The following is a 26,912-nucleotide window of genomic DNA, read 5'->3' as shown; positions in this document are numbered from 1 at the left end:
AGTCTCCCATGTCAGGGCCCCACCTTAGCAGCTGTACGGTATATACTCTTTGGCGCCATCGCTCTCATTCTTTCAGTCCCCCTTGATCACATCGGGCAGCTGTCAATTTGCCTCCAACACTTTTTTCCCCATTATGTAGATAGGGGCAAAATTGTTTGAATTGGAATGCGCAGGGTTAAAATTTCGCCTCACAACATAGCCTGTGACGCTCTCGGGGTCCAGACGTGTGACTGTGCCAGATCACACACACACACACACACACACACACACACACACACACACACACACACACACACACACACACACACACACACACACACACACACACATATAATCTCTATCATACATAAAAGGACTTTTATTACCATTATTATAACATCCACATTCCAGGTAATGTTAGTCAGAAATGTTTTCTGGGTCAGGGCAGCTTGGATGTTGTCTAATGTCCCTGGTGGTGAGGGGGTTAATGGCGCCTTCACCATAGTGCGCAGTGTGATCCTCTCGTCCGCGAATAATCATGGCGGTTTACCTTTCTTCTCTGTTCCCGCGTAGAGGAGGCGCTGTAGAGTCGGAGGTGGAGCGAGATGGCGTAAAACTGCGCGAAGATCTGCAGTTTTATTTCATGAGTCCCTGTGACAAGTACCGAGCACGGAGGCAGATCCCATGGAAACTCGCCCTCCAGGTCCTGAAGATCATCATGGTGACCACACAGGTACGCGGCCGTGTGCTCGGCTCACACGAAGGTCTCCTGCCGTCTTGCCCTTATGGTGGTGTCTGTGACTTCTTGTGCCCTTCCTCTTTAATCCTTTCTTGCACCACCTGCATACTGCCCCGGGAGGGTCTTGATGAGCGACTGGACATGTTGGCGCTTACTCTACCCCATCATCAGCAGGTGTCGGCTGTTGTCAGAACCTGCCTCAGTCCTGGCCGTTTAACCCCTTATGTGCTGCGGTGATGGTGGCTTCTAAGTGGTTATCTGGAGCAATCGTCTGATCAGTTCCTGACCCCCATTGTGTCTTTCAGCTGGTTCTCTTCGGGTTGAGTAATCAGCTGGTCGTCTCCTTCAAGGAGGAGAACACGATGGCGTTCAAGCACCTGTTTCTTAAGGGTTACACCGGCGTTGATGAGGATGACTACAGCCGCACGGTCTACACCCAGAGAGACCTGTATGACAGCATCTTCTATGTGATCGACCAGGTAAGAATATGATCACGTGGAATAATAGGGGGGCTCTGCTAGACCGGAGCCCTATTTATGAGCAGTCAGAGGGCGTCTCCCGCTCTGGAGTACTCGGCACTTACTGATTTGTAATACTGCATTTACCCTGCGGTGGCGCTGCAGGGGGACTAAACAGATTCCAGCCAATCTCTGGGGTCACAACTACTGACCACTGTGATCTGATCGCTCCCTATACTGTAAGATCTGCGACAGACCGGACACTCTGGATCTGCTGACAACCCCATGAAAGACTGTTGTCAGAGCAGCTGCAGCATCCAGTCTGGAAGGACCCCGCTCTGACTCCTTGGGGACGCGGCCTACACTTGTGTGTTTTTTTTGTTTTTTTTTCCTCGACATTTGCTAAATACTATTTGTGACATACTAAAAGATAAAAAAAAAACTAAAGTTAAAGCAAATTGTCGCTGTGCCGTGGCGGCACTAATCCGCTTTTCGTCGTCAGTCTAGAATATTATCCAGCTTGTTTCATTAACTGGGGGAGAATCTCAGCTCAGACCGAGATAGCGAGAAGTCTCATCCATTCCTGGGTTTTTCTTTAGTACCGCCAAATCGGAAACCTCTCGCTTGGTACAGTCAGCTATGACAATGAGGATAAAAGAAAAGGTCTGAAGATCTGCAAGCAGCATTACCACCGGGGGATCATACACCCGTCCAACGACACCACCTACATAGACCCTACTGTGGAAACAGGTATTTACATGCTTCACCCTAGTGATGAAGGGAGCTGAGATGACTTTCCTGATACGGTACACCTGGGCATGCATGGTGTGTAGAGAAATTTTTTTTTTTTTTTTTATCAATATATGAAAGCCTTCTTTACAGTTAGAGTAGTGTAATGACAGGAGCTAGCCCAAGGCTTCGTAATGGCAGACACTCGTTATTCTTTATACTACCAGCATTGAAAGTAATTCTGACCATCGCGATCAATTAGTGGCCCTTATCCAGCTCTTGTGTTCCCCTCTATGGAGGGAGTATTTCCCACCCCCATGGCACTTCGAGTGCCTTTTTGTCTTCCCCCTCCCATGGAGTTAGATGATCTATCCAGCTTGAATACCAGGGATGTTACTAGATTTGAGGAAACCCGGGGTGTATGTACAATGGGTGCAGGGGCAGAACTTGTACCTGGAACCTATGAAGGGGGGGTAGCGGGGTGAGGTCACAATGGTAATCGTCTCTTATGAGAAGAACAATATTGCAGACTGATAGTTGTTGGGTCCCTGTTTGAGATTGGGGTCTATTAGCTTCAAATGGGGGGAAAACCTGAGCTTTTTGGGGGCAGCAATGTGATGGTGGGGATTGGTTGTGCCCTGCTGGAGCCACCGCCAAATAATCCTCGCCATCATGGGACGTGGTAGATACAACTGAGACTGGCCCTGACAGGACATCTGGTGCACAGATCTGGTGATTTTTCTTCTCTCCAGGTAGTGTGTGGATGCACGGTCCGTGTGGCAGTTGGGCAGCGCCTTGCGTGCCCCCTGTACGGTGCGTCCGGCTGTAGGAATGTGTCCAGCTGTAGGAGTGCGGTGCGCCCGGCCGTAGGAGTGCGGTGCGCCCGGCCGTAGGAATGTGTCTGGCTGTAGGAGTGCGGTGCGCCCGGCCGTAGGAGTGCGGTGCGCCCGGCCGTAGGAATGTGTCTGGCTGTAGGAGTGCGGTGCGCGTGGCTGTAGGAGTGCGGTGCGCCCGGCCGTAGGAATGTGTCCGGCTGTAGGAGTGCGGTGCGCCCGGCCGTAGGAATGTGTCCGGCTGTAGGAGTGCGGTGCGCCCGGCCGTAGGAATGTGTCCGGCTGAAGGAGTGCGGTGCGCCCGGCCGTAGGAATGTGTCCGGCTGTAGGAGTGCGGTGCGCCCGGCCGTAGGAATGTGTCCGGCTGTAGGAGTGCGGTGCGCCCGGCCGTAGGAATGTGTCCTGCTGTAGGAGTGCGGTGCGCGTGGCCGTAGGAGTGCGGTGCGCCCGGCCGTAGGAATGTGTCTGGCTGTAGGAGTGCGGTGCGCGTGGCTGTAGGAGTGCGGTGCGCCCGGCCGTAGGAATGTGTCCGGCTGTAGGAGTGCGGTGCGCCCGGCCGTAGGAATGTGTCCGGCTGAAGGAGTGCGGTGCGCCCGGCCGTAGGAATGTGTCCTGCTGTAGGAGTGCGGTGCGCCCGGCCGTAGGAGTGCGGTGCGCCCGGCCGTAGGAATGTGTCCGGCTGTAGGAGTGCGGTGCGCGTGGCTGTAGGAGTGCAGTGCGCCCGGCCGTAGGAATGTGTCCGGCTGTAGGAGTGCGGTGCACCCGGCCGTAGGAATGTGTCCGGCTGTAGGAGTGCGGTGCGCCCGGCCGTAGGAATGTGTCCGGCTGAAGGAGTGCGGTGCGCCCGGCCGTAGGAATGTGTCCGGCTGTAGGAGTGCGGTGCGCCCGGCCGTAGGAATGTGTCCGGCTGTAGGAGTGCGGTGCGCCCGGCCGTAGGAATGTGTCCGGCTGAAGGAGTGCGGTGCGCCCGGCCGTAGGAATGTGTCCGGCTGTAGGAGTGCGGTGCGCCCGGCCGTAGGAATGTGTCCGGCTGAAGGAGTGCGGTGCGCCCGGCCGTAGGAATGTGTCCGGCTGTAGGAGTGCGGTGCGCCCGGCCGTAGGAATGTGTCCGGCTGAAGGAGTGCGGTGCGCCCGGCCGTAGGAATGTGTCCGGCTGAAGGAGTGCGGTGCGCCCGGCCGTAGGAATGTGTCCGGCTGTAGGAGTGCGGTGCGCCCGGCCGTAGGAATGTGTCCTGCTGTAGGAGTGCGGTGCGCGTGGCCGTAGGAGTGCGGTGCGCCCGGCCGTAGGAATGTGTCTGGCTGTAGGAGTGCGGTGCGCGTGGCCGTAGGAGTGCGGTGCGCCCGGCCGTAGGAATGTGTCCGGCTGTAGGAGTGCGGTGCGCCCGGCCGTAGGAATGTGTCCGGCTGAAGGAGTGCGGTGCGCCCGGCCGTAGGAATGTGTCCTGCTGTAGGAGTGCGGTGCGCCCGGCCGTAGGAGTGCGGTGCGCCCGGCCGTAGGAATGTGTCCGGCTGTAGGAGTGCGGTGCGCGTGGCTGTAGGAGTGCGGTGCGCCCGGCCGTAGGAATGTGTCCGGCTGTAGGAGTGCGGTGCGCCCGGCCGTAGGAATGTGTCCGGCTGTAGGAGTGCGGTGCGCCCGGCCGTAGGAATGTGTCCGGCTGAAGGAGTGCGGTGCGCCCGGCCGTAGGAATGTGTCCGGCCGTAGGAATGTGTCTGGCTGTAGGAGTGCGGTGCGCGTGGCCGTAGGAGTGCGGTGCGCGTGGCCGTAGGAGTGCGGTGCGCGTGGCCGTAGGAGTGCGGTGCGCGTGGCCGTAGGAGTGCGGTGCGCCCGGCCGTAGGAGTGCGGTGCGCCCGGCCGTAGGAATGTGTCTGGCTGTAGGAGTGCGGTGCGCCCGGCCGTAGGAATGTGTCCGGCTGTAGGAGTGCGGTGCGCGTGGCTGTAGGAGTGCGGTGCGCCCGGCCGTAGGAATGTGTCCGGCTGTAGGAGTGCGGTGCGCCCGGCCGTAGGAATGTGTCCGGCTGAAGGAGTGCGGTGCGCCCGGCCGTAGGAATGTGTCCGGCTGAAGGAGTGCGGTGCGCCCGGCCGTAGGAATGTGTCCTGCTGTAGGAGTGCGGTGCGCCCGGCCGTAGGAATGTGTCCTGCTGTAGGAGTGCGGTGCGCCCGGCCGTAGGAATGTGTCCTGCTGTAGGAGTGCGGTGCGCCCGGCCGTAGGAATGTGTCCGGCTGTAGGAGTGCGGTGCGCCCGGCCGTAGGAATGTGTCCGGCTGTAGGAGTGCGGTGCGCCCGGCCGTAGGAATGTGTCCGGCTGTAGGAGTGCGGTGCGCCCGGCCGTAGGAATGTGTCCGGCTGTAGGAGTGCGGTGTGCCCGGCCGTAGGAATGTGTCCGGCTGTAGGAGTGCGGTGCGCCCGGCCGTAGGAATGTGTCCGGCTGTAGGAGTGCGGTGCGCCCGGCCGTAGGAATGTGTCCGGCTGTAGGAGTGCGGTGCGCCCGGCCGTAGGAATGTGTCCTGCTGTAGGAGTGCGGTGCGTCCGGCCGTAGGAATGTGTCCTGCTGTAGGAGTGCGGTGCGCCCGGCCGTAGGGATGTGTCCGGCTGTAGGAGTGCGGTGCGCCCGGCCGTAGGAATGTGTCCGGCTGTAGGAGTATGCGTGGCTGCTGCACTCCAGGGACTGAGGAGCTCTTGTGTTTTTAGAGTGTTTACACCTGGAGCCGCCGGAGCTGCTGGCAAACAGTCCGCCCCAAGACCGCGCAATAAATTCCTCTTTCTTCAATCTGGAGTTTTACAGGTAACCTTGTGTCAGGGCCGGAGATGATGTAACGTCTCGTTAAACGTCTTATTGTGGTTTTGGTTCTTATTTTTCAGGCTTCTCAAAGTTGAAATTTCCTTTAGGCTGAAGGGAATCAATCTGCAAACGATTCGAGTGCGAGAGCTGCCCGACTGCTACGTGTTCCACAATAAGGCAAATGACACTTTGTTACATCAGCTCCTCGGCGACATTTACAGTTTATATTCTGATGATGAATTGCATGGAATTTACTGACTCCAGAGTCTGCGGCGCTAAACTTTCCCCATGGGGACGGAGCCATCTGTCACATAGATGATGATTATTATTATTATTATTATTTCTATAGCGCCATTGATTCCATTATGCTGTACATGAGAAGGTGGTTACATACAAATTACAGATATCACTTACAGTAAACTAACAATCAGACTGATACAGAGGGGAGAGGACCCTGCCCCGGGGGTCTTGCATTCTACAGGATTTTGGGGGGAAGGAGACAGTAGGTTGGGGGGTTGCAGCAGTTCCGGTGTTGGTTGAGGTGATATCTCCAGTAGTGGTGAGGAGGCAGCGGGGTCACTGCAGGCTGTAGGCTTTCCTCAAGAGATGGGTTTTCAGGTTCCGTCTGAAGGATCCGAGTGTAGTTGATAGTCGGACGTGTTGGAGCAAAGAATTCCAGAGGATGGGGGACAGTCGGGAGAAGTCTTGGAGGCGGTTGGGTGAGGAGCGAATAAGTGTGGAGGAGAGAAGGAGGTCTTGGGAGGACCGGAGATTACGTGAGGGAAGATATCGGGAGATTAGTTCAGAGACATATGGGGGAGACAGGTTATAGATGGCCTTGTAGGTCAGTGTTAGTAATTTGAACTGGATACGCTGAGGGAATGGGAGAGGGTGAAGAGATTTGCGGAGGAGAGAAGCAGAGTAGTAGCGAGGAGAAAGATGAAATAGTCGGGCAGCAGAGTTAAGGATGGACTGGAGAGGTGCGAGTGTTAGCAGGGAAACCACAGAAAAGGATGTTGCAGTAGTCGAGGCGGGAGATGATGAGGGCGCGCACAAGCATTTTAGTAAATTGAGGAAAGGTTGAATTCTGGAAATATTTTTGAGTTGGAGGCAACAGGAGGTGGAGAGAGCTTGGATGTGCAGTTTGAAGGACAGGATATCTCACCTTCGGCCGGCCGCGCCGGGAGCAATCCTGATTTATCTGTTTTATCCCATAAGATGTGTGATCGATTCATCTTGGCAGCGGTTATTAGATCGGATGAATCTTCTCTTTCCAGATCACGTTCAATAATCAGGCGCACAGCGGCAAAGTGAAGATTTTCTTTGAGAGCGATGCCACCATTCAGGACTGTAAGGACTGGCAAATATCTGGCTCCAGTAAGTCACCAGAACCCGGCACATGCCGCATCGTTCTACGTTTACTTTCTTCTGTGGTTTTAACATCTTTTCACTTGTGCACATGTAAGGCTGGTTTCACATTAGCGTTTTTTTACGCAGTGCATCGTGCGCATGCGTCATGCGTACCTATGTTTTAACATGGCGTACGCATGGTCTTGTGTTTGCATGCGTTCATCTGCGTTTTTTCAAGGTGTGCGTCTAGACGCACCAGACGCAACCTGTTGCATTTTTGGGTCCGTCCAAAGGCGTCAAAAAACGCATGCGTACGCTTGCGCACGGAATGCGTCAAAACAAAACACATTACAGTCTATGGGAACGCAAGCATGCGCATGGACATGCGTTTTAAGAGTAAACCTGGCTAGAAACTGGTTAAAACGCGTGCGCATGAACGCATGCAAAAACGCATGTGCGTTTTTGCATGCGTTTCTACTTGCGCACGATGCGCTGCGCACAAAGACGCAAATGTGAAACTAGCCTAATAATTGTAGGTTAGCGATAAATGGCCGACCATGGACTCCGACCACCGATGGGGACTCAGTCTGGTGTAACGTCGGCCATGTACTGTAGGTAGCGGCTCCTGGACTCCATCACTAAGAGATAAGGGGCCTTTGTTCCCCACCCGCTGCTTCTTGGGATGAAGTGCCTGGGTTACCAGACCCGACAAAAGGGGACGACGTGTTATAACCACCTTCTCTGAGGAATCTTTCTGCTCCTTACAAACAAGCTGCGGCTTTTCTCCCGGACGCTTATTCTGTTGCAGAAATGACGGTGACGTCACAATTTTCAGTGTAGAAAAGGGGAAGAAAAACCCAATGGCTGCAGACTTGTGCCTGCGCTGACGTGAGGACCTCCGTACGGGGTAGCTTACATTTACATAGTGATCCGTCCTGAGCACTGCGCTTGGGTCATCATCTAAATCCCCGAGAAACAGCAGACACGATGGAGTGGTAGGCTATGTAATTAAAAAAATGTCCTCCACCAGAAAGGAGGCAAAACGAACTCTGCCCCCGTACCCCGCATGGTTTTGTCAGGCGACCTGTCTGGTTCCCATGTCTTCAGGGATTCGGATGAAAGCCGACGCCATAGAGCTCTGTACCCATGAATTTAGCCATGGTGGCCGTGCCCCTTCTCCCTTTCAGAGTCCTGGAGGTAACTGCGGCCCATGACGTGCTGATCGGCATTGGTGCTGGCAGAATTGAGACATTAAGTCCTGGTTCCCTGACAGAACACAGCCACGCAGACCGGGGCACCTGCTTTGGGGCAGTCATGGCCGGGTGACACATTGCGTGGTGCAATTCGTCGTCTACAAAGTAAAGTGAAAGTTGTGCCTCGTTACAACTTTATGAAAAGAAATTTTGGGATGAAAAAAAGTCCCCGACTCGAAAGGTGGCTCCAGGCAGAAGTGTTTCAGTGCCGGGGTGTCTCTTGGATTAATGGCGGCACACGAGGTTTTGCTTCGCACCTACTTACTTCTGCGTGCTGTGAATCTTGTTTCTTCGCAGTTCAGAAGAACACTCATTACATCTTGGTCTTCGATGCGTTTGTGATCCTGACGTGTCTGACGTCCCTCATCCTCTGCTCCAGGTCCATCGTTCTGGCCGTAAAGCTGCTGAGGGTGAGTGAATCATCGCCCGCCCTGTCCATAGCCAGGAGCCCCGCCAGGTGCAATGTTCCCCTCACTCATCTGCCTTCGTGTGACAGACGCAGCCTCGGTTCCTATGCGCCTACCCGTAGTGATAAAGGGGCTGATCTGGAAGCATTAATGGAATGTTTGGAGGCAGTCTCCATATTATGTGTAATTTACAATTCCCCCCTCCACCACTTGGGGGCAGCGCGCCTCGCACTGACGCCTCCTTCTTTCTTGCAGAGGTTTGTGCGTTTTTTCCTGGATAAATACAACCAGCACGTGAGCTCCGCCGATCGCTTGGAGTTTATAAACGGCTGGTACGTCATGGTCATTATCAGTGATTTGATGACGATTATCGGATCTGTGATGAAGATGGAGATAAAAGCCAAGGTATCGCTCCAGTAACCCCGGCATCTGGCGTTCTACAGGATTTATGGGGCCGATGTGTCATTACCGGGGACGGATGTGACCGGTCGTGGGAAGGGCTGAATTTGGCTGGATTCGCCTTTTAGCTGAGTGGCATTAACCTTTAAGTGACTTCACCTCGTTGCCCGCCCCTTTATCCGCGAGGTTTATCTCTGGGTGTACTAATCATGCGTTCCCTCTTTGATTTCAGAATCTGACATCTTACGATGTGTGCAGCCTCCTCCTCGGCACGTCCACGTTGCTGGTCTGGGTCGGCGTCATCCGATATTTGGGATATTTCCAGAAGTATAATGTGAGTGTAAAAGACATTAACGTGACCCAGATGTAGAGGGCTGAAGAAGCCTCCCGTCTGCAGCACTAGGGAGAAGGCTGCCGGCCGCCACATGTCCAAGAGAAGTAGAAGACAGTCAGTTAGGAGCGCCAGCCATGCGTGAATTATGGTACAAGATGCATCTCTAACCGGGTGCCTCAGAAAAGGGGGGGGGGGGGGGAAGGGTTGCAGAGCTTAGTGACCCGGTCCAAAGGAGTGCAAAACAAGGGGATGAGAATATTAGCAATTCTTATTTTTATTAGATAGTCCACAACGCGTTTCGACAGACAAGTTCTGTCTTCCTCAGGTGGCAATATGAGCAGTATACAGGGGGCAGATATTTCAAGGGGCAATAACCAATGGGAAACAATGAACAATTAATGACATCATGCATAATTACAACAAAGTAGTGCAGATAAAAGCAATAAAAATGATAAAAATCATTGCGCACAAGTAAAAACAAACACTATAATAAAAGACACAAGATAAAAGTGGTTAATACCCAAAAGCATATAAAATTTGAAATTTATCATAAAATGAAATGACCCTAGAAATCCAGCAGACCTTAGTTTTCTCAATTGTGAGATTTAACCCCTCTGGAGCCAAAGTGCTGAGTTTAAAGATCCAAAAACTCTCTTCTGATGAGATTGTCATAACAGTTTGCTACATCATCACGAATGTGATCAATGACCGCGAGTTCCAATGAACTTGGATTTTTATTATGTACTAAAAGGAAGTGTTTAGAAAGGCTATGCAGTAAGAACCCGTTTTGTATATTCTGACGGTGTTTGTGGAGGCTGTTCTGCATCGCCTGTATCGTCTTCTACCCACGTACCGTAACCCACAGTCACATTCGATCAGACAGACAACGTAGCTTGATTGACAAGTAACTCGGCGGTTAATTTTAAGCATTGTACCAGTGGTGCGAGATTTGAAATGTTGCACTCTATCCAGAATGGATGCGCAACAAAGGCACTTTGGGGCCCGGCATACAAAGCACCCTGGGATGGGAGAAATCTGGGTGGTTGGAGAAGGTGAATAGCTAACAGAGGTGTTACTAGGAGCCACAATATTCCGAAGGGTTCGGTTTTTCCTAAAAATGGTGATCGGCTGTGCCGGCAAATGTACCGACAGAACCGGATCACCCTTCAGGATAAACCAGTGCTTCTTAAGTAGATTGCGTATAGAAGCATGGGATTGATTGAAAGTCGTGATGAGGCTCCATTTGGCCAAATCAGAAGCTCCATCATTCCTTGGCGGATCAGTTTTGCTTATGCTTCTGTTCTTAGTTTTCTCAATACAACTTTTTTGTGAGAACCCGCTGGCCCTAGTGAAAGCATCCTGCAGTAATTTCTTAGGGTAACCCTTATTTAAGAATCGATCCTTCAAAATTTTGGCCTCTTTTAGGAAGTCAGTGTCGTTAGCGCAGTTCTTCCAGACCCTCCAATATTGCCCATAGGGAATATTGGAAATCCATTTCGGGAGATGGCCACTCGAGAAACTGAGATAACTATTGACATCCACTTTCTTGAAGAAAGTGGAGATTCGACCATGGTGATCAACGTTGATCATGGGGTCCAAGAATTGAATACCTGTTTTGGATAAGTTGGAGGAAAATTTTAGACCCCAATTATTCAGGTTCAAGGAGTGGGTAAATTCACGTGCTTCTAACTCCAAACCGGTCCATATAATGAAAAGATCATCAATAAAGCGTCGATACATCGCTATCTTGCCAACCGCCGGCAGCCCCTCACTTGGCGGTAGTAGGTGTCCTCAAAGGAGAAAACATTGTTATTGAGAACAAACAAAATAGCCTTTTTCAGAAAATCTTTCTGTAATGGAGGTAGAAGATCATCGGTTGAGAGAAAGTGTTGAACCGCCTCCAACCCAAAATCATGGGGGATATTAGTATACAGGGCCTGAACGTCAAGGGTTATTAAAAGGCAATTAGCCATAGTAGGTAGGGAAAGGAGAAGGTCGATCAGATGAGATGAGTCCTTGAGGTATGAAGCCAGGTTTAAAACATTTTTGTAAGAACAAATCAATATAATGGGACAAATTGCAGGTAATAGACTTAATTCCCGAAATAATGGGTCGGCCAGGAGGGTTTATGGGATCTTTATGGATCTTGGGTAAGAAATAAAAAAAAAAAAAAAAAAAAAGGCAATTTGAACTTAGAAAGATTCCTTAATATTTCTGAGTATACCACATTTATTAACCCCTTAATCCCATGACGTACTATCCCGTCCATGTGCCCTGGAACTTAATTCCCAGGGACAGGATAGTACGTCTAATGCGATCAGCTGCTCCCACGTGGTGAGCGCCGCTGATCGCGGCTGGGTGTCAGCTGATTATCACAGCTGACACCCGGCACAATGTGTCAGGGGCGGTCACGGTCAAACACGATCGCGGTGTACCGAGGGTTAAAGGGAAGCATCGGCAGGGAGGGAGCTTCCTCCGTGCTTCCCTGAGCCCCCCACAGCAGAGCAATGTGCAGCGCTGCTGCGGGGGGGGCTCCATCCCTGCAGGCCCCCGAATCCAAGATGGTGACGGCGACCTTCGGGGGCCTGCAGGGAGCTGGCTTCCTCAGTGCCTGCAAAGCGCAGACATGAGGAAGTCTGCGTCTATGCCTGTGACAGATCAGCGATCTGTCACAGTGATCTGTGATGTGACAGATCAGCGATCTGTCACAGGACAGTGATGTCCCACCTGGGACAATGTAATAAAGTTAAAAAAAAAAGTGTAAAAGTAATTTAAAAAAAATTGCTAAATTAATAAAAAAAAAAAAAAAATTCCCCCAATAAATTCATTTTTTGGAAATAAAAAAAAAAAACAATAAAAGTACACATTTGGTATCGCCGCATCCGTAACGACCCGCCCTATAAAACTGTCCCATTAGTTAACCCCTTTAGCGAACCCCTTAAAAAATAAAAATAAAAAACGAAGCAAAAAATGATTTATTATCATACCGCCGAACAAAAAGTGCAATAACGCGCGATCAAAAAGACGCATATAAATAGCCATGGTACCGCTGAAAACGTCATCTTGTCCCGCAAAAAACGAGCCACTATACAGCATCATCAGCGAAAAAATAAAAAAGTTATAGCTCGCAGAATAAAGCGATGCAAAAATAATTTTTTTTTATATAAAATTGTTTTCATTGCATAAAACCGACAAAACACAAAAAACGACCTAAATGAGGTATCGCTGTAACCGTACCGACCCGAAGAATAAAAGCGCTTTATCAATTTTACAGCACGCGGAACGGTGTAAACGCACCCCCCCAAAAGAAATTCATGGAACGCTGGTTTTTGTTCATTCTGTGTCCCAAAAATCGGAATAAAAAGCGATCAAAAAATGTCACGTGCCCGAAAATGGTACCAATAAAAACGTCAACTCGTCCCGCAAACAATAAGACCTCACATGACTCGGTGGGTCAAAATACGGAAAAATTATAGCTCTCAATATGTGGTGATGCAAAAACTATTTTTACAATAAAAAGCGTCTTTTAGCGTGCGACAGCTGCCAAACATAAAAACCGCCATAAATAGTAAATCAAACCCCCCGTTATCACCCCCTTAGATAGGGAAAAATAATAAAATAAAAAAAATGTATTTATTTCCATTAGGGTTAGGGCTGAGATTAGGGTTAGGGGTGTGTTGGGGTTCGGGTTGGAGTTATAATTGGGGGTTTCCACTGTTTGGGCACATCAGGGGCTCTCCAAATGCAACATGGCGTCTGATCTCAATTCCAGCCAATTCTGCGTTGAAAAAGTCAAACAGTGCTCCTTCCTTCCGAGCTCTGCCATGCGCCCAAACAGTGTTTTACCCCCACATATGGGGTATCAGCCTACTCAGGACAAATCGAAAAACAACTTTTGGGGTCCAGTTTCTCCTGTTACCCTTAGAAAATAAAAAATTGGGGGAAAAAGTATCATTTTTGTGGAAAAAAATGTTTTTTTTTATTTTCACGCCCGGGCGTTATAAACTTCTGAGAAGCACTGGAGAGGTCAAAGTGCTCACCACACATCTAGATAAGTTCCTTGGGGGGTCTAGTTTCCAAAATGTTGTCATTTGTGGGGGGTTTCCACAGTTTTGGTACATCAGGGGTTTTCCAAACGCGACATGGTGTCCGATCTCAATTCCAGCCAAAAAAGACAAATGGCGCTGCTTCTCTTCTGAGCTCTGCCATGCGCCCAAATAGTGGTTTACCCCCACATGTGGGGTATCAGCGTACTCAGGACAAATTGCACAATAACTTTTAGGGTCCTGTTACCCTTGGGGAAATAAAAATTGGGGGTGAAAAGATCATTTTTGTTGAAAAAATAAGATTTTTTTAATTGTACCGCTGTACGTTATAAACTTCTGTGAAGCCCTTGTGGGTTCAAAGTTCTCACCACATATCTAGATAAGTTCCTTGGGGGGTCTAGTTTCCAAAATGGGGTCACTTGTAGGGGGTTTCCACTGTTTAGATACATCAGGGGATCTCCAAACGTGACATGGCGTCCGATCTGATTTCTAGTCAATTTTGCATTGAAAAAGTCAAACGGCGCTCCTTCCATTCTGAGCTTTGCCATGCGCCGAAACAGTCGTTCCCCCCCCACATATCGGGTAACAGCGTACTCAGGACAAATTGCACAATAACTTTTGCAGTCCAATTTCTCCTGTTACCCTTGGTAAAATAAAAAAAATTGAACCTGAAGTATTTTTTTTGTGAAAAAAAGTTAAATGTCCATTTTTTTTTTTTTTTTTTTTTTTTTTTTTTTTAATATTCAAAAAATTCCTGTGAAGCACCTGAAGGGTTAATAAACTTCTTGAATGTGGTTTTGAGCACCTTAAGGGGTGCAGTTTTTAGAATGGTGTCACTTTTGGGTATTTTCTACCATATAGACCCCTCAAAGTGGCTTCAAATGTGATGTGGTCCGTTAAAAATAAAATGGTGTTGCAAAAATGAGAAATCGCTGGTCAACTTTTAACCCTTATAACTTCCTTAGAAAAAAAAATTTGGGATCGCAAATTGTGCTGATGTACAATAAACATGTGGGAAATATTATTTACTAAGTTTTTTATGTGCCGTATCTCTGTGATTTAAGGGCATAAAAATTCAAAGTTAGAAAATTGCAAGATTTTCAAAATTTTCGCCAAATTTCCGTTTTTTTTTGTTTTTTTTCACAAATAAACGCAAGTTATATGAATGAAATTTTACCACTATCATGAAGTACAATATGTCATGAGAAAACAATGTCAGAATCACCAGGATCCATGAAAGTGTTCCAGAGTTATTACCTCATAAAGGGACAGTGGTCACAATTGTAACAATTGGCCCGGTCATGAACGTGCAAACAACCCTTGGGAGTAAAGGGGTTAAAGATGCTAGGTCTCTTGGAATTTTAACCCTGAAGGAATTTAAATTCCTTAATATTTCTACCTACTATGGCTAATTGCCTTTTAATAACCCTTGACGTTCAGGCCCTGTATACTAATATCCCCCATGATTTTGGGTTGGAGGCGGTTCAACACTTTCTCTCAACCGATGATCTTCTACCTCCATTACAGAAAGATTTTCTGAAAAAGGCTATTTTGTTTGTTCTCAATAACAATGTTTTCTCCTTTGAGGACACCTACTACCGCCAAGTGAGGGGCTGCTGGCGGTTGGCAAGATAACGATGTATTGACGCTTTATTGATGATCTTTTCATTATATGGACCGGTTCGGAGTTAGAAGCACGTGAATTTACCCACTCCTTGAACCTGAATAATTGGGGTCTAAAATTTTCCTCTAACTTATCCAAAACAGGTATTCAATTCTTGGACCCCATGATCAACGTTGATCACCATGGTCGAATCTCCACTTTCTTCAAGAAAGTGGATGTCAATAGTTATCTCAGTTTCTCGAGTGGCCATCTCCCGAAATGGATTTCCAATATTCCCTATGGGCAATATTGGAGGGTCTGGAAGAACTGCGCTAACGACACTGACTCCCTAAAAGAGGCCAAAATTTTGAAGGATCGATTCTTAAATACGGGTTACCCTAAGAAATTACTGCAGGATGCTTTCACTAGGGCCAGCGGGTTCTCACAAAAAAGTTGTATTGAGAAAACTAAGAACAGAAGCATAAGCAAAACTGATCCGCCAAGGAATGATGGAGCTTCTGATTTGGCCAAATGGAGCCTCATCACGACTTTCAATCAATCCCATGCTTCTATACGCAATCTACTTAAGAAGCACTGGTTTATCCTGAAGGGTGATCCGGTTCTGTCGGTACATTTGCCGGCACAGCCGATCACCATTTTTAGGAAAAACCGAACCCTTCGGAATATTGTGGCTCCTAGTAACACCTCTGTTAGCTATTCACCTTCTCCAACCACCCAGATTTCTCCCATCCCAGGGTGCTTTGTATGCCGGGCCCCAAAGTGCCTTTGTTGCGCATCCATTCTGGATAGAGTGCAACATTTCAAATCTCGCACCACTGGTACAATGCTTAAAATTAACCGCCGAGTTACTTGTCAATCAAGCTACGTTGTCTGTCTGATCGAATGTGACTGTGGGTTACGGTACGTGGGTAGAAGACGATACAGGCGATGCAGAACAGCCTCCACAAACACCGTCAGAATATACAAAACGGGTTCTTACTGCATAGCCTTTCTAAACACTTCCTTTTAGTACATAATAAAAATCCAAGTTCTTTGGAACTCGCGGTCATAGATCACATTCGTGATGATGTAGCAAACTGTTATGACAATCAGGAGAGAGAGTTTTTGGGTCTTTAAACTCGGCACTTTGGCTCCAGAGGGGTTAAATCTCACAATTGAGAAAACTAAGGTCTGCTGGATTTCTAGGGTCATTTCATTTTATGATAAATTTCAAATTTTATATGCTTTTGGGTATTAACCACTTTTATCTTGTGTCTTTTATTATAGTGTTTGTTTTTACTTGTGTGCAATGATTTTTATCATTTTTATTGCTTTTATCTGCACTACTTTGTTGTAATTATGCATGATGTCATTAATTGTTCATTGTTTCCCATTGGTTATTGCCCCTTGAAATATCTGCCCCCTGTATACTGCTCATATTGCCACCTGAGTAAGACAGAACTTGTCTGTCGAAACGCGTTGTGGACTATCTAATAAAAATAAGAATTGCTAATATTCTCATCCCCTTGTTTGGGCACCACATGTCGGCAGCAATCCCCAATTATCGGATATGTACAAACCATACATTACATTAAAGGGGTATCCCGGCAGGAGCCCACCATCAGCCACCCACCCGACTCCCGCCAGATTCCTGCTCTGCTCCCAATGATGCTGTGTAAGGACGGCCTCTAGCACATCGGATGTCTACAGACCATACATTACATTAAAGGGGTATCCCGGCAGGAGCCCACCGCTAGTCTTCAGCTGCAGTCTTGAACCTGAGCCCCCGATGTTTCTGGGGGAGAAAGAACAAACTATTTTGAAGATGAATGGAAACTCTGATCTTCATTCTTTGTCTTTTCTGAGCCAGTGATCCTCTCTTTCTTTGCAGAAATGAATAAGTCCTGAGTGACCCTCCGTCTGTCTTCCAGGTTCTGATATTGACCATGCAGGCGTCTCTCCCCAAAGTCTTGAGGTTCTGCTGCTGCGCAGGGATGATTTACCTCGGCTACACGTTCTGCGGCTGGATCGTGCTCGGACCTTACCACGAGAAGGTAGCTCGGCCCTGTAGTCACACTTCTCTTCAATCGCAGCAGGAAATCTCCAAGCGTTTGTCATTAAAGGGGTTTTCCGGTTTCAGAAGACCTCTGGCCCGTTCTCATTCTCCCTAGGTCCAACCACTGTCATCAGTGTCTGTTGTCTGCAGCACTAACATCACATGAACGTCACTGCAGCCAAATGGTGAGCTCGGCTGCACTGCCCCAGTAGAGGGCACAAGTCCCTCAGCTGCTGAGCTCACGGACTGGCTGCACCAATGACATGTAAGCGCTGCAGACAATAATGGACACTGGGAGCAGCAGTGGAGATGCAGAGCTGGACCGTGGCAGGGTGGATAAACAAAAGTTCTTCCGTGTCTTTTAAACCAAACTGCAGCAAGGGAAGAGTAGTTTTCCAAAATTGGAAAAACCCCCTTTAAGGCAATGATTTCTTGACCGGAGGAACTACGTACTATAAGATGATCCTCGATCTGCTCAGATCCATGTTCTCATCCATAGGGGAGATGCTGCTGTTGATGCATAAGACAGAAAATAATCCTCTGCCATATTGCACTAACAGAGCAGCATTTGTGGTTTCGCCTCACTGATCTGCCTGCAGCAGGCAACAATCGGCTCCGCTCTGCCTAGTAAATTAAAGCTCTGTTGTGGAGGATTGCAGGGGAGTTGAGCTCTGCTAGAAACCAGCTAATGATGTAAAACCATGCTGCGGCTATGGTGCTGTAGATGGCAGAAGATAAAATCAGCCAGGCAGGGTCTTGTACAAGAGCAGACAGTGACCGAGGCAGAAGGTGAATGCTACCCCTAGATCAGCATGGTGATAACTGAGAGTTGGGCCTGGTCAGGAGCAAACGGCGAGGGGAGGGGAAGGGTCTGCAGCACTGAGGAGAAGCAGGAGCTGCCGGAAATATAGTTTTAGAATAGAATCGCCCATTAGCTCTGTGACGCTGGATGCGCAAGGAGTGGATAAAAATGAAAGAAGCTTTATATTGGGCTTAGTCTGTATATTAACAATAGGTTTGTATACTGTTCTATGTGAAACATTACAGTGAATGAAAGAAGTATTTGATCCCTTGCTGATTTTGTAAGTTTGCCCACTGACAAGGACATGAACAGTCTATAATTTTAAGGGTCGGTTAATTTTAACATTGAGAGAAAGAATATCAAAAATAAAATCCAGAAAATCTCATTGTATAAATTATATATGCAAATTGCCTCTTCAGAGAGAAAGAGGACTTTTACTCTACAGCGCCACCTATTGGTAGTAGCAATCCTACAAGTCACAATCAACCCTTTAACGAGTCTTGTAATATGACTTGGGACCAAATCATGTATAAATTATATAAATTTATTTGCATTTTCCAGTGAGAAATAAGTATTTGATCCCCTACCAACTATTAAGAGTTCTGGCTCCTAATCACCTTATTCCCTGGATTAAAGACAGCTGTCTTACATGGTCATCTTTTATAAATGATTCCTGTCCACAGACTCAATTATCAGTCAGACTCTAACCTCTACAACATGGGCAAGACCAAACAGCTTTCTAGGAATGTCAGGAACAATATCATAGACCTACACAAAGCTGGAATGGGCTACAAAACCATAAGTAAGACGCTGGGTGAGAAAGAGACAACTGTTGGTACAATAGTAAGAAAATGGAAGAAATACAAAGTGACTGTCAATCGACATCGATCTGGGGCACCATGCAAAATCTCTCCTCGTGAGGCATCCTTGATCATGAGGAAGGTGAGAGATCAGCCTAAAACTACACGGGGGAACTTGTTAATGGCAGCTTAAGGCAGCTTGGACCACAGTCACCAAGAAAACCATTGGTAACACATTACGCCGTAAAGGTTTACAATCCTGCAGTGCCTGCAAGGTCCCCCTGCTCAAGAAGGCACATGTGCAGGCCCGTCTGAAGTTTGCCAATGAACACCTGGTGATTCTGTGAGTGATTGGGAGAAGATGCTGTGGTCAGAAGAGACAAAAATTGAGCTCTTCGGCATTAACTCAACTCGCCGTGTTTGGAGGAAGAGAAACGCTGCTTAGGACCCAAAGAACACCATCCCCACTGTCAAGCATGGAGGTGGAAACATTATGTTTTGGGGGTGTTTCTCTGCTAAGGGCACAGGACTACTTCACCGCATCAATGGGAGAATAGATGGAGCCATGTACTGTAAAATCCTGAGTGACAACCTCCTTCCCTCCACCAGGACATTAAAAATGGGTCGTGGCTGGGTCTTCCAGCAAGACAATGACCCAAAACATACAGCCAAGGCAACAAAGGAGTGGCTCAAAAAGCAGCACAATAAGGTCATGGAGTGGCCTAGCCAGCCTCCAGACCATAATAAAGATTATTATTAGTTATTATTATTTCCATAGAAAACTTATGGAGGGAGTTGAAGCTCCGTGTTGCCAAGCGACAGCGTCAAAATCCTAATGATTTATAGATGATCTGCAAAGAGGAGTGGAGCAAAATTCCTCCTGACATGTGTGCAAAGTTCACCATCAACTACAACAAACGTGTATCCAAATTGGTAAATGCCTAGAGGCCGCTTCTTAATTAAATATAAATTAAAAAAAAAAAAAAAAAGGAGAAGCTGAATGCCATAATGTGTCACACATCCCCCTCGATAAAGCAACATGAGAAACGTGCGTCGTGGTACAGCCGCCATTCCAGGTAATGTAACAATGCAGTTTACTGATCATTTATTCTCTTTGAGCCCCGCTGTATGACAGGTAATACCTCACATGGCTTAAATGCTCGGCACACTTTATTATCTTTTCACCTACTACGCCTCTATTCACCAGGGCCATATTTTAGCCATCACTGTTATACTGATTTGCATTTTATTATGTTTTATAACCCTCTTTTTAAAGGAGGCTTCCTATAATGACATTTATTTTCATCCAATTCTCCCCTTATTGAATTTAGCCCATGATTATTTATTTTGTGAAGATTCATCTTGAACCTCCTTTATACATATTATTCTTATGTTTGGGCTCATAACAGTAATCTATACGTGGTGTTGGATTGTTCTATTTTTCTCCTTAATATTACCTGGAATGTATGGCTTTCATGTGCATATTTTGTCCCCACTTCTTTACATTTTATGTGGTCTTTTTAAATTATCTCAATAAAATCTTGTTTTTATGGCATTCGGCATCTCCTCTTTTTATTTTTTTTTTTTTATCTTTACAACACACGTCTGACTGCTGGGCTTGCCAACAAGGGTTTTACCACCAAGTATTAAGTCTTGTTTGCCAGAGGGATCAATACTTATTTCTCACTGCAAAAAGCAAATAAATATTATTTATACAATGGGATTTTCTGGATTTTATTTTTGATATTCTATCCCTCAATGTTAAAATTAACCTTCCCATAAAATTATAGACTGTTCATGTCTTTGTCAGTAGGCAAACTTACAAAATCAGCAAGGGATCAAATACTTATTTCCCCACTGTATGTGATTGTGGGAATAACCCTTTAATGTCTGTCCCCTGGTCATGTGAATATCCGGACAATCAGTGACAGATATTGCCGCTGCAGAAAATCTCCCATAAATTCTGAAACTGAAAGTTCCGTTTCCTTTATTGAACGGTAATTTGTTGCTAGAGTTCGATGTAAATTCGTCCGATCAACCACCGTGAATCTTCCTCGTATGCGGATTAGTGCCGGGCTATGGCGGCATCCGTGAGGCAGGAAGCGGCTCGCAGAGTGAATGCCGCCAGCAGCCGGGAAGAACCGCGCAGAAATAGCGGAAGTACATGGATTCCTGATCTATATTCGCCCCAGACACAAATCGCTGTAAGGGTTAATCCCTGGATCCCGTGTATTCTGGTGAAATCCCCTCCGTCCTCCTCTCGTGTCCATTACTGCAGTAATTAATGTCTATCCGCACAAGGAGCGCTAAAGCTTGCAGATCTGTATCCTGACAGTGATCCGCGCATTTCTTCCACCCACTTAGCGCACAGATTATCGCTGAGAGCCAACTCTTGGGGACATTACAGGGGATTATAATTACTTAATATTTCTGTTAAGGAACCAACACGGAGACAAGGTCTTCAGTCTTCAGATCCAGAAACAAAAGGAGAGGAGAAAATAAGATGAGATGTAATAGGTTTACATATCTCAGCGTAGCATTGATATCAGACCTGTAGACCTAGTGAATAACCTTTGGATCATGGACGTGGTTTACTTGTAAATGCTGATTATAAAGGAAACCTTTTTAAGTATAAATATACAAGGTGCTCTTTAATAAATGTCTTGTGCAGTTTTGTTTTGCAATCACTAGAGGGAGCCCACTGCACTCTGATTTCAATGGGATCTGTATGTAGTGAGCTCCCCCTAGTGGTGACTGTAAAAATCTGTATGTGGTGAGCTCCCCCTAGTGGTGGCTGTATAAATCTGTATGTGGTGAGCTCCCCCTAGTGATGGAGGTTTAAATCTGTATGTAGTGAGCACCCTCTAGTGGTGGCTGTATAAATCTGTATGTAGTGACTTCCCTCTAGTGGTAGCTGTATAAATCTGTATGTAGTGAGCACCCTCTAGTGGTGGCTGTATAACACTGTATGTAGTGACTTCCCTCTATTGGTAGCTGTATAAATCTGTATGTAGTGAGCACCCTCCTAGTGGTGGCTGTATAAATCTGTATGTAGTGAGCACCCTCTAGTGGTGGCTGTATAAATCTGTATGTAGTGAGCTCTCTCTAGTGGTGGCTGTATAAATCTGTATTAGTGAGCACCCTCTAGTGGTGGCTATATAAATCTGTATGTAGTGAGCATCCTCTAGTGGTGGCTATATAAATCTGTATGTAGTGAGCACCCTCTAGTGGTGGCTATATAAATCTGTATGTAGTGAGCATCCTCTAGTGGTGGCTGTATAAATCTGTATGTAGTGAGCTCCCCCTAGTGATGGAGGTTTAAATCTGTATGTAGTGAGCTCCCCCTAGTGGTGGCTGTATAATCTGTATGTAGTGACTTCCCTCTAGTGGTAGCTGTATAAATCTGTATGTAGTGAGCACCCTCTAGTGGTGGCTGTATAAATCTGTATGTAGTGAGCACCCTCTAGTGGTGGCTGTATAAATCTGTATGTAGTGAGCACCCTCTAGTGGTGGCTGTATAAATCTGTATGTAGTGAGCACCCTCTAGTGGTGGCTGTATAAATCTGTATGTAGTGAGCACCCTCTAGTGGTGGCTGTATAAATCTGTATGTAGTGAGCACCCTCTAGTGGTGGCTGTATAACACTGTATGTAGTGACTTCCCTCTATTGGTAGCTGTATAAATCTGTATGTAGTGAGCACCCTCCTAGTGGTGGCTGTATAAATCTGTATGTAGTGAGCACCCTCTAGTGGTGGCTGTATAAATCTGTATGTAGTGAGCTCTCTCTAGTGGTGGCTGTATAAATCTGTATGTAGTGACTTCCCTCTATTGGTAGCTGTATAAATCTGTATGTAGTGAGCACCCTCCTAGTGGTGGCTGTATAAATCTGTATGTAGTGAGCACCCTCTAGTGGTGGCTGTATAAATCTGTATGTAGTGAGCTCTCTCTAGTGGTGGCTGTATAAATCTGTATGTAGTGAGCTCTCTCTAGTGGTGGCTGTATAAATCTGTATTAGTGAGCACCCTTTAGTGGTGGCTATATAAATCTGTATGTAGTGAGCATCCTCTAGTGGTGGCTATATAAATCTGTATGTAGTGAGCACCCTCTAGTGGTGGCTATATAAATCTGTATGTAGTGAGCATCCTCTAGTGGTGGCTGTATAAATCTGTATGTAGTGAGCTCCCCCTAGTGATGGAGGTTTAAATCTGTATGTACTGAGCTCCCTCTAGTGGTGGCTGTATAAATCTGTATGTAGTGAGCTCCCCCTAGTGGTGGCTGTATAATCTGTATGTAGTGACTTCCCTCTAGTGGTAGCTGTATAAATCTGTATGTAGTGAGCACCCTCTAGTGGTGGCTGTATAAATCTGTATGTAGTGAGCACCCTCTAGTGGTGGCTGTATAAATCTGTATGTAGTGAGCACCCTCTAGTGGTGGCTGTATAAATCTGTATGTAGTGAGCACCCTCTAGTGGTGGCTGTATAAATCTGTATGTAGTGAGCACCCTCTAGTGGTGGCTGTATAAATCTGTATGTAGTGAGCACCCTCTAGTGGTGACTGTATAAATCTGTATGTAGTGAGTTCCCTCTAGTGGTAGCTGTATAAATCTGTATGTGGTGACTTCCCTCTAGTGGTAGCTGTATAAATCTGTATGTAGTGACTTCCCTCTAGTGGTAGCTGTATAAATCTGTATGTATTGAGCACCCTCTAGTGGTGGCTGTATAAATCTGTATGTAGTGAGCTCCCCCTAGTGGTGGCTGTATAAATCTGTATGTAGTGACTTCCCTCTAGTGGTAGCTGTATAAATCTGTATGTAGTGAGCTCCCTCTAGTGGTAGCTGTATAAATCTGTATGTAGTGAGCTCACTCTAGTGGCGGCTGTATAAATCTGTATGTAGTGAGCTCCCTCTAGTGGTGGCTGTATAAATCTGTATGTAGTGAGCTCCCTCTAGTGGTGGCTGTATAATCTGTATGTAGTGACTTCCCTCTAGTGGTGACTGTATAAATCTGTATGTAGTGACTTCCCTCTAGTGGTAGCTGTATAAATCTGTATGTAGTGAGCTCCCTCTAGTGGTAGCTGTATAAATCTGTATGTAGTGAGCTCACTCTAGTGGCGGCTGTATAAATCTGTATGTAGTGAGCTCCCTCTAGTGGTGGCTGTATAATCTGTATGTAGTGACTTCCCTCTAGTGGTGGCTGTATAAATCTGTATGTAGTGAGCTCCCTCTATTGGTGGATGTGTAAATCTGTATGTAGTGACATCCCTCTAGTGGTAGCTGTATAAATCTGTATGTAGTGAGCTTCCTCTAGTGGTGGATGTGTAAATGTTTGTGGTGAGCTCCCCCTAGTGGTGACTATAATTACGCTGGGTTTTCCAAGAGGAAGACTCTTCAGGGGGAAAAAATGATGGCTTTTTTTGAAGTGTTTGAGTGATTATTTGACAATGAGGTTTTTTCAGAATAAAAAACAACATAATAAAGTCCTCAAAAGAAAGGGAACAACCCGAAGGATATAATAAAATTGCATATTTTATTATATTCTTTGGGTTGTTCCCCTTTTTGAGGAGGGTATGTTGTTTTTGTGACTATCCCTACTGATGTTATTTGGATATTGTGAGCCGATCTCACATTTGTGGTTGTATTCGAATAATAAAAAAAAGTAAAAGATGAAAGCCCTGGCGTCTTCCTCCCATGTAACCAATATTGTAGCTGGCCTTCAGAGCGGAGAAAGCCTGCGCGCTCCTCTCACGGCGCTCCACCCCGTGGCGGTCCTCACATAGTGGCCACGGCTGGTGTTGCACATCAGCGGAGTGTTTCAGGTGGCCGCCTCCGGGAGCAGCTGGGTGCCGACCGATCGGACATGGGGGAGTTATCCTAAGGATAGGTAATCGGTGATCACGTAGTGGACGCCGTCCCCGATAGACGATCCCGAGGTTGGCGCCGCCTGCATCCGCAGTCCATCATAACCTGATCAGGATACCCTGCTCCCTTTACGCCTCCATGATGACCTGCACTTGTTTCTTACAGTTCGAGGATCTGAACACTGTGGCCGAATGTCTCTTCTCACTCGTCAATGGCGACGACATGTTTGCTACTTTTGCTCAGATCCAGCAGAAGAGCACCCTGGTGTGGCTGTTCAGCCGCCTCTACCTCTATTCCTTCATGAGTCTCTTCATCTACATGATTCTCAGTCTGTTCATTGCACTCATCACCGACTCCTATGAAACCATTAAGGTGAGTTTATCATAATCTGAAATACAAAGAAAAGATAATTGCATCTAAACCGGAGATTACAGCTGGGGGCGCTGTTGCATAAGCTTCTATTGATGACAGTGGTGACAACCGGTACTGCAGGTCCTAAACCTGGAGCTTGTAGTAATGTGGCGGAATCTTCTCCCGGGAATATTGGCCCCGGATACTAATTCTTAAGACTGGATGTGGAGCGTTATCATTATATAAATGAGTGACATTATACACGGGATAACTTGCGTTATTGTACTTGTGCTGTTCCTGTTTCGTAGAATTACCAGCAGAACGGTTTTCCAACCACCGATCTTCAAAAGTTTCTTCACGGTGGCGATGACTTATTCCAGACGCAGAATTGTGAAAAAAGTTGTCTGGATGCGGTTCCTGTGCTCTGCTGCTGTTCCCGGTGGGTTTCTGCCTGGACTTCCCATTACTGGCGGAGGGGTCCAGTGCTGCCAGCAGCTGGGGTGGAGGCGTCCTCCGATCCCGGCCGTTTAGCCATTTGATGGGCGACTGTGGTGTGATCGATAAATCTCGCGAGTGTCGTCCTAACAATCGCCTGTGATTACAGCGCCACGTGTTCCAGGAGTATCAATGTACAATTAGCACAGAAGCCACGAGCCCAAAAGAGAAAAAAAGAATAAAGTCTGATAAAAACAAATATACGATAATTGGGCAAATATTATGCCAAAGAAAATAAATTTTTTCCCTACATTTGTTAAAAAAAAAATCTATAAAATTCACTTTTTTTTTTTGTCTTTGAGGATGTGTGAACATTACTATTTCTGCCATGTAAAAAGAGTCACACAGTCATATAAAAAAAGGGGGAAAGCTGGATATTACCGCGCCGCGGCCCGTACCAAGTCTGTGACGGTTATATTTATTTCATAATGTATTTGTAATCTTCTTGGTGTAAAAGCCGCCGTTCTCCTGAATCCCTCTTAGGTTTTATTTTGTTCCTTATTTTCTTGTATATTAATTTTTTTTTTTTTATCCAAGTGGGTGTGGTCTTCTAGGAGCATCTTCTTGAGTACCATACCCATTTGGCTAATAAAATGAGATTTATATACAGGGAAGAAGGGGCCTGAGCTCAGGAGCTGGAGTGCCGCAACAAACAGGAAAATGGCGGCAGATTTGAGACAACGGCGGCATTTTTATCAAGTAAAAAAGGAATACGGATTTACGGCAAACGACAGGTCTGCGGGGTTAATTCACAAAAAACCTTGCATGTGTCCGGCAGCTGAATCCAGAGGATGTTTGTGTCGGGGTCCGGGGTGGGAGTAATGCATCTCCTGTTGTGTGGAGACCCCGATAAGATCCAGGGAGGGCGACTGATTGCACTGATCACCCACAGACCTTCCGAGTTCAGTGTGAGTGGAGTACAGCGTTGTTCTATTATATTCTCATATGACGTTCTGCTTAATTTCCAGGACCCGAGGAGACGACGACTCCATCCTCCTACACTGACGCCGGACCCCGGTCTGGAGCCTCGATCCGATTCCCGATCTTCTGTGCAGCTGACGGCCGCGCTCCAGGAATAACGTCGGCGGCTCGTCCCTTTGGAGCAGTGATGTTGTGTTCAGCGTTTCAGCCGTGGGTTGTAAACGCCACCATTGCATTGTTCGCGGTTTCGCCGTGTCGTCCTCACTCCGGCTGCGCTCGGTATTGAATTCTGTCATTTACAGAGAAACCTCTTTATTTTTGTGACATGAATTATTTATAAAAGTGGTTTATTTTCATATAATGTGTTTTACCTCTGAGACACATTCTAATAATAATAATAAGTGATTTATAATGACGGCGTGCGATGCGGCTGATTATTACTGATACCGGCATTTCCCGGATGAGTGAAGGGTCCGATCTGGTCCTGATGGGCACTATACTGGGGCATTAATGGGGCACTACTGATCGACTCCTTCCCCATAGGCACATTTGTGACAGATTCATGTGTGACCTAACAGTGGGGTCTTGGATCCTATGTTGCTGGTGGGCCCTCGCCAGCCCAGTCCGACACTGCAGTCAGCGTTGGCCTCCATTTCCCAGGAGCTCCGCACACTTGCTGGTCAGGTTTTTAAAAGGTTTTCTGCATAACTATATTTAAGAA

At 47.0% G+C, this 26,912-nt stretch overlaps 1 protein-coding gene across 4 annotated transcripts in view; it reads left to right on the top strand.

Moving 5' to 3' along the window:
• MCOLN2 (mucolipin TRP cation channel 2) overlaps window positions 1-26,606 on the top strand; it is a 42,772-nt gene extending 16,166 nt beyond the window's left edge. For all 4 annotated transcript variants that reach the window (XM_073544924.1, XM_073544925.1, XM_073544928.1 and 1 more), the window contains 13 exons: window positions 553-712; window positions 1,024-1,197; window positions 1,776-1,926; window positions 5,428-5,521; window positions 5,599-5,695; window positions 6,796-6,895; window positions 8,419-8,531; window positions 8,784-8,933; window positions 9,160-9,261; window positions 16,842-16,964; window positions 24,590-24,796; window positions 25,084-25,214; window positions 26,239-26,606. In XM_073544924.1, the coding sequence (XP_073401025.1) occupies window positions 553-712; window positions 1,024-1,197; window positions 1,776-1,926; window positions 5,428-5,521; window positions 5,599-5,695; window positions 6,796-6,895; window positions 8,419-8,531; window positions 8,784-8,933; window positions 9,160-9,261; window positions 16,842-16,964; window positions 24,590-24,796; window positions 25,084-25,214; window positions 26,239-26,275 (1,639 nt within the window). In that variant the 3' untranslated portion in view covers window positions 26,276-26,606. The remainder of the gene's footprint in view (window positions 1-552; window positions 713-1,023; window positions 1,198-1,775; window positions 1,927-5,427; window positions 5,522-5,598; window positions 5,696-6,795; window positions 6,896-8,418; window positions 8,532-8,783; window positions 8,934-9,159; window positions 9,262-16,841; window positions 16,965-24,589; window positions 24,797-25,083; window positions 25,215-26,238) is intronic.
• Window positions 26,607-26,912: the final 306 nt, after the last annotated feature.

The sequence above is a fragment of the Dendrobates tinctorius genome, unplaced genomic scaffold (assembly GCF_039654945.1).
Source record: "Dendrobates tinctorius isolate UK_male_01 unplaced genomic scaffold, ASM3965494v1 ptg000138l, whole genome shotgun sequence".
In the NCBI taxonomy this organism is placed as follows: Eukaryota; Metazoa; Chordata; class Amphibia; order Anura; family Dendrobatidae; genus Dendrobates; species Dendrobates tinctorius.
This window is presented reverse-complemented; position numbering and strand designations above follow the sequence as displayed.